The sequence below is a fragment of the Equus quagga genome, chromosome 19, assembly GCF_021613505.1.
Source record: "Equus quagga isolate Etosha38 chromosome 19, UCLA_HA_Equagga_1.0, whole genome shotgun sequence".
Lineage (NCBI taxonomy): Eukaryota > Metazoa > Chordata > Mammalia > Perissodactyla > Equidae > Equus > Equus quagga.
Genome location: NC_060285.1, coordinates 10,135,465 through 10,142,703, shown reverse-complemented (window position 1 = coordinate 10,142,703; position 7,239 = coordinate 10,135,465). Strand labels below are relative to the sequence as shown.

Here is a 7,239-nt window from a genome sequence, read left to right as displayed (position 1 = left end):
AGCTGCCTGCCCAGGGACGAGTGTCTGGCTTTGCATTATGCCCTGTGCGGGGCCACAGGAAACGGCACCCTAGCCCACACTGGCATTGCCCAGGGCCGCGTGGGCTGGCAGGTCCCTTCCTGGCCGGGGGTGGGTGAGGGATGGGGATTCAGCCTGTGGTCAGCTCCAGGAGACAGTGCCCTGAGGGAGATTCATGGGCACCTGCTTGGGGTCAGAGGCGCCTCTTGGTGTAGGAGGGTGAGCAGCCCACAGCCCAGTTTTCCTGGTTCTAGAAGCCTCTTTAGGTGGGCACCTCCCCTCGGAGAATCCCGGGAGAGTCTCCCACCTCCTCCACGAGGAACTGCCGGGGAAAGGAGGCCTGGCACCCTGAGGAAGCTGCCCCGGATCTCAGGCCTGGGTTCCTGGCAGGGCGAGGGTGTGGCAAGAAGGCAGCTGGGGCGCAGCCAGCCCAGAGAGCCAAGGCAAACAGCCTCCTCCTCCAGCCCGCCCCCAACGCCAGCTGCGGGAGGGAGGGCGGGCACGAGCCAGCGTGAGGCCAGGTGAATTACCTGCTCCCAACCAGGCTGGCAGATCAAAGGGGCTGGGACCCCACCCTCCGCCTGGGCCCCGTGCACACACACATGCACACTTCCCCAGCCCGCCTGCCATTCCGCTCAGGGAGATGACACAGGCTCGGCCCCAGCAACCAGGGGCGTTGTCAGTGGCTGGCAGAGGGAGAGGCCACAAGGCCTCAGAGCACCTGCCTGCCTGACAGTCTCAGGCCTGACTTACATTCAGTGCCAAAGCCAAGCCCTTTGAAGGAGCCTTCTCTGGGCAGACCACAGAAGCCTTTTAGAACCAGACTTTCCCACCTAGATTGCCCTTCCTTATTGCTCCTGGGACCCGCCCCCTCCTCCACTCTTCCTTCATATTAGCCCTGTCCCCCTCACTGGGCTCCCCACCGCAGCCATTACAATCCTGGCAGCCCCTTGCAATCACTGGCCCCACCCCACCCCCCAACCCAACTCTCAGCATGGGGTGGGGCCCAGGAATCTGCCTTTTCAAGAGGCCAAGTCATTCTGCTTCTCTTGGGGAACTCTGTGCGAACCCAACCTGCTCATTTTTTTAGGTGGCAGAAACAGGCCCAGCTCAAGATACACAGAAGCTTTGCAATTGGATTTTCCTTCTGTTCCTTCCCCTCCCTCCTGTCCCATCTTGGCAGCCCAAGTCCCAAGTCATGGAAGTGAAGACACGCTTGTCTCTCAAGGTTGGGGGGCCTCAGAGGCAGGTGCCTGTGGGCGGGCAGTGTGGCCACGCTGGGCTACCCTTGGAGTGAGGATTAAATGAGGCCGTGTTTATGAAGGTCTTAGCAAGCGCCAGATACATGTCTGGTCATCCCCCGCCCAGGGCTCACTACCCTTTCCACAAATTTTTACAGACACCACGTGCCAGGCACCGTTCTAAGCACGGGAGACAGTGGGGACCAACACAAAAGCTCCCCAGCAGAGACCACAGTCCAGCGAGGAAAAGCAGATAATAAACAACTAAATAAACCAGAAAATGAAAGCAGATGTCCTAGAAGGGACATTTCAATGGGGGGTGAGGGAAGACTTTCAGAGGGACTTACGAGGCCCGAGGCAAACGTCCCTTTGCCACTCCTGCTCAATCAATTTCTCTCTCTCACACACACACACACACACGCTGTTCCCAGGTCTTGCACCCGAGCCTTGAAGTTCTGATTGATCCTAACCTTGCACACGCTTCCAGGGCTGGGAGAGTCCGGCAGGTGGGTTTCCCACCCCTAAGGCCATCAGCAAACCATAAGGAATCTGGGTGCTGAAGGGCTGCAAGGCCCCGTCCCTCCTTCCTGGCAGAAGGGTGCTGAGGCCAGAGGCATCACATGACAGCAAGAGTCACCCTCCCGGAAACCAGCTCAGCTGACGGAGATGGGACCTCACAGGCCTCGGGCGACCCTCAGCCCTCCATCTCAGCTGCTGAGGCTGCCACCTGAGGCTCAGTCCAAGCTCGCCCAGGACATGGTCAGCCCCAAGGCCACCTCCACCAGCAAGATCTCCCACAGTCTCTGCTCCTGGACTGGCACCCGAGGCCATAGGTCTTCCCTTTAGGTCTCCTTCCTTGAAGCATGCTCAGGCTTAGCACGAAAGTGCTTCATAAACTGCAAAGTGCCACACAACCCCGGGTTCCTGTGTTCAAGGATGCTGTGATTAACTGAGGAGAAAGGCACCAGCTTCTGTGCCCCAGCCTCCCCTCCAAACGCACACACCCATGCAGTTGTGGAAAAGGAGGAGGAGGTGCTGGCTGAAGCTGGAAATGGTTAACAGCAGGCCTGGGAAAGCCTTATCCAGCTGTCCCCCAGCCTCTCCAGAGGACGCTGGCATCAGCAAAGAGGCCAGAACAGTCCGGGTGGGAGCCCGCTCGCTCGGCGGCTCAGGGTCCTCCAGTCTTGGAGGTTCAAAGAAGGGCCCGTTGGAAGATAGAAATGCTCTGGACATGACAGCGCCCCCCAGGCACATCAACACCATTTTCGGCCACATGGGGGTGGCTGGAAAAAAAGCAATCACAGAGGCTAATGCTGGAGGGGCGTGGAGCTGACCAGCCCAGGCAAAGAAAAGCGGGACCGTGACCTGATGGGAGGGCCGGGGTTCCCCTTCCCTCATAGGACCCAGGAAGGAAATGGGGTCGCTACAGAGGTGATGAGGTTCCAGGGCCCACGGTGAGCCCACCTGTTGCGCGGGGGCGGGCACCTGGCGCGCTGCGTGTAGAGGAGCCGTGCATGCCTGTGTGCGTGCGTGGGTGTGCGCGCACGTGTGCTCAGGCCGCGTATGCGGAGGCCATGCGTGCATGTGTGTGCGGTGCGCGCGCGTGTGCCCCGCGTGTGCACGGGCGTGGCGGCGGCGAGCGCGCGACCCGGCCGCGGTAGTGCGTGCCCGTCGCTCTGCGCGCCCGCCCGCCCGCCGGAGCGCAGCATCGCCTCCGGCCAACAGTGTGCATGCGTGGGGTGAGTGAGCGAGTCGGGGGGCCGGGCGGGGTGGGCTGCGGAGAGCAGCGGCGGGGGCGCCGCCGTTCCCAGGACGCCCTGGCACCGGGCCCAGCCCCCAGGCTCCGCGGCGAGGCGAGGCGGCAGCTGGGGCCGGCCGGCGCCCCCCTCCCCAACAGCTGGCCGCGGCCCGGGGGGCTGCAGGAGAGGAGAGGAGGGGGCGTCGGGAGGGGCCTGCAGGCTGCCAGGCCGAGCCGTGCGTCCTCCCTACCGGGTGCGGGACGCCGGGACGCCGGGGGTGGCCGCGGAAGGGCGGGGCCCCCGGGCGGGCGGCCGGCGGCCCTCGAGGAGCCCCGAGAACAAAAGGAGACGGCGACGGCTCCTCCGTGGTCAAAACAACCTGCGCTGGCGGCGGCCCAAGGCCCGGCCGCGGCCTCGGAGCCCTTCACCTTAACCCCTTCGCCGCCGTCGCCGCCGCCTCCCTGCACCTCGCTGGAGGCCGAGAGCGGCCGGCCCTCCCTGGGAGCGGGCGAGGTGCGGGATCCTGGCCGCGGCCGAGTGGCGGCGGGACGGCACGCAGGCACGCCGCGCTCCCCGCTGCCCTCTCCTCCCTCCACCTCGCGCCTCCTCCCTGCCCCGCCCCCTTTCCCACCTGGATTCCGGGTAGACTTGCCAACTCACTGCTACGTGAGGCTGGGAGGGGTGGGGGCGCTGATCCGACCTGATCGCTCCCGCAGACGTTTTTACACCCCACCACCTTGCAGCTAGGCTTTTACAGGCGGCGCGCTCCGCACCCTGCAAGCGGGGGAGAGACGCGCTTCCTCTCGCAGGGCGCGGGCGCAGGTCTGGCGGGGCCTCCCGCACACAGCGCCGCGGGGGCTGGATTTCCTAAGAACCCCCACTCCTCTCCTAATCCCGAACGCCCAAAACCTCTCTCTCGCCACCCCCGCCCCCCGCGCGCCCAAGACACATGCTGCTCCTGGACTGCGCCTGGCGCTGGGCATGCCCTGCACGGGCCAGAGGGCGACCACCCCTACCGGGAGCAGGAGCCAGGGTGGGACGCAAACCTCCGCCGGGGGTTAGCGTGGCTGACCCCGGTGCGCGAGCTCGCGCCTCCCGTGCAAGCCGGCTCCTGGACAGAATCTAAGCTGGAACCCAAGTGGGCTCTGGGGGACGCGCAGCCTTCTGCACCCTCGGCACCACCCCACCCCCTCTCCCTTCGGCCGGGAGGGGTTTATTCTCGGGTTCCTGAGGGGTGGGAGACAGGACCATACACACCCTCCGCCGACGCTTAAGGGCTCAGAGATCTAGGATCGCCCATGGGAAAGAAAGCCACAGCTGCCCCCTCCCTGTAGAGCCTGGCACCTCCCGGACCTCACGTCCCAACCCTCGGAGGTCACCTAGTGCCCGGCGCCAGGCCCAAGGGCTGCAAGGGTCCAAAGTTCACTGCAGGGAGAGGAGGGGGCAGTCAGAGGGTGGGGATAGGGGTAACGAATGAAGCGAATCAGCCCCAGCCGCCGTCGCAACTCACCTCGGCGCTGACCAGACGCAGGTAGCAGCAGAGAGACAGGAAGAGCGCCCAGCAACGATTCATGCCGACTCCGGGCCCGGCCCCGCGGGGCCCCGGACGCGTGGACCGAGCGCGCCGCCCCCGCGGCCAGGGCGGGGGGCGGGGGCTGGGGAGGGAGGTGGGCTAGGCTCGGGTCTGCGGCGATCAGGCTCTCTGGCCGCTGCAGCCGCCTCCGCGGCTCACCCGCATGGCCCCCGGGCGCCGCCGCCCCCGGCCCCGGCTCCGTCGTTGGGGGGCTAGGGAGGGCCTGGGCGCGGGACGAGGGTCTGAGGCCGCTACCTGGGCGGATCCCGAGCCCGAGCGAGCATCCACGGCCGGGGGGCTGCGTCGCGAACCAGCCGAGGCGTCTAGCCGTGTGGGGGCGCCCAGGGGACTCCAACCTCCAAGAGGAAAAAGAACACGGCAGTCGATGGTTCGTCTTCACTCGCCGGCTAAAGGCGTTTTCCTCTGCCTGCCGGCTTAGCTTTTTTGCAACATTTTCTGGAAATGCCCCCGAAGTCGGAAAGCCCAGAGCTGGGCACCTCAAAGCCAAAGTCTCCCCCAAAAAACTTTTTTCCAAGTTGGCTTTGCAGCGGCGGCCCGTGTACCCGGGCAGAGAGAGGTGCAAACTCCCGCCCGGGCCGGGGGGGTGGGGGGGGCCGGAGCGTGTGCGCCCTGGCGCGGGGCCCGGGCGGCGGGCACGGCTGCTCCGCGCGCGCGGCGTGCCCGCTGCGCGCTGGGCCGGGCGCGGCAGACAGGTGGACGCGGCGCGAGTCCGTCGGTCTGTCTGCTCGCCGGCTCGCCGCTCTGGGCGTCCTCTGCGGGCTGCGGGCTGCGAGCTGCGGCTGCTCCGGCTTTCTCTTTGCAACGAGGCTGGAGGGTGGGCTTTTTTTTCCTTTTTGCGCGTGTGTGTATGTGTGTGTGCGCGAAATATCTCAATCTCGGGAATGAAAGATGGGCGCTGGCGGCCGGACGGGAGCCCTCAGGGAGGCAGCGGGGGAGGCTGCGGGCGCAGAGGCAGGCGGGCTGCTCCCGGCGGCAGGAGAAGTTGCACGCTTTCAGCTGTTCCGGCCTTTATAAAGGAGAAGGGAGAGTGCGGGAGGTGGGCGGAGACTGCCTTTCCTCTTCTGGCCGAGAGTCAGCCCCGGGAGGGGGGGCGGGAGCTCAGGGAGGTTCCTGAGGCAAGGATGGGGCGCTTAGGGTTCTCCCAGAGCCTGGTGGCCCCTCTGTCCAGCAATGTGGCCCTTGGGAAGAGAGAACTAGGGGCTAGGAACAGCCGTGCCCCTCAGCAGGGTGGCCTGGCCTGCTTTCTAGCCGCTTGGTTGGGGGTCTGGGTCCAGGGCCACGCCCGGAGTCCATGCTGGTCCTCCAGAAGCAGATGTTCGCACCCTGGGGCGGGCGTGGTGGTGAAGGACTCAGGCTCTGCAGCTGGATTCAGATCCTGCCCTGGCACTGAGGAGCTGGGTCACCTTGGGCAAGTCACTTCCTTTCTGTGCTCCTCCATCTAGCCTCAATTCAGGATAGGGTTCTTGTGAGCACTTAATGCCAGAAAGGGCAGAAAGCAGCCAGCCGCAAGGTGATGGCACAGACCGTCAGCCAGGACAGATCGGCTGAAAGCCGGGCCCTGTCGCCTCCTGCGCGCCGGTTGCCTGGCACACCACAGGCCCTGCCGGCGCTGGCGGAACTGAATTCGTGGAACTGCAAAGTCACACAACCGCCACCACCCAGCAGCATCCTCGCAGGGTGCCGTCATGATCCTCCCATCCCCTGATGTTTACTACCTCCCTCAGCCCCTGGCTCGAGGCCCAGGGCCCCCCACCCTCACCAGCAGTCACACAGTTAACGCCTTCCACCCCCAGCTCTGCGAGCTGCTGTGTCCCTGCCTTCAGCTGTCACACGGTCCCAGTCACAGTCACACGCACGCCTGCTGAGCCCAGCACCCACCACTGGACCCGCAGACTCACGGCCTTACCTGGCTCCTGGCTTTAGGACACCTTTGTCTGGTCCCCTTGTACTGTCTCTGTCATCTGCCGTTTGTACCCAAACATCCCTTTGGGGTGTCAGGCTGCTTCTCACATGTGGCCGTACACCCTCCGTCACTGAGACAGGCACACGCACCGGCTCTTCACAAACTGTCTCCTTGGACCTGAGCGAGGGGGGAGCCGAGGAGGGAAGACCTCCCAGGAGGGCTCATCAGATGACCCCAGGCATCCCCTCTGCCCGTCCCCGCCCAGGCAGCACGGCGCAGAGGCAGGCCGGGAGCAGGTCACCTTGGTTCAGAGCCTGGCTGGCCACTCGCTGGCCGAGTGTCTCTGAGAAGGTTGACGCCTCAGGACCTCGATTTCCTCCCTATAAACTGGAGATAATTCTATAATTGGATAGGGAGGGATTTCAGAGAGGTGCGAGACGACCTTGGGGGTGCTGGAAATGCTGGTCCTCCTTGCTGGTGGCGAGGGGTTCCCGGCTATGTACATAGCTTAGAACTGGTGTGTGCAGTTTATTGGGCCTTTGTAGAACTTGTCCTTCCCTCATCGTGTCATCTGGAGGCTCAGAGATTACCCACATGGACGTGCAGAGCGGGACGCCTGGCGCGTGGACTGCTTCGTCCCTTCCACACTGCTTTCCGGTGTTCGCTGCTGGCCAGGCGCTGTTCCGGGCACTAGGGAGACAGCATAATGCTAATACAGCCTCCTGCCCTGGGGGAGCCCCCATC

General features: G+C 64.8%; 1 protein-coding gene across 3 annotated transcripts in view; it reads right to left on the bottom strand.

The window, feature by feature from the left end:
• Positions 1–5,578, bottom strand: part of PDGFB (platelet derived growth factor subunit B) — a 19,671-nt gene extending 14,093 nt beyond the window's left edge. For 2 of the 3 annotated variants that reach the window (XM_046646751.1, XM_046646750.1), the window contains exon 1: positions 4,509–5,578. In XM_046646751.1, coding sequence (XP_046502707.1) covers positions 4,509–4,571 — 63 coding nt within the window. In that variant the 5' untranslated portion in view covers positions 4,572–5,578. Of the gene's footprint in view, positions 1–4,377; positions 4,397–4,508 lie in introns of those variants that run through there. The other variant, XM_046646752.1, reaches the window with a different exon arrangement.
• Positions 5,579–7,239: the final 1,661 nt, after the last annotated feature.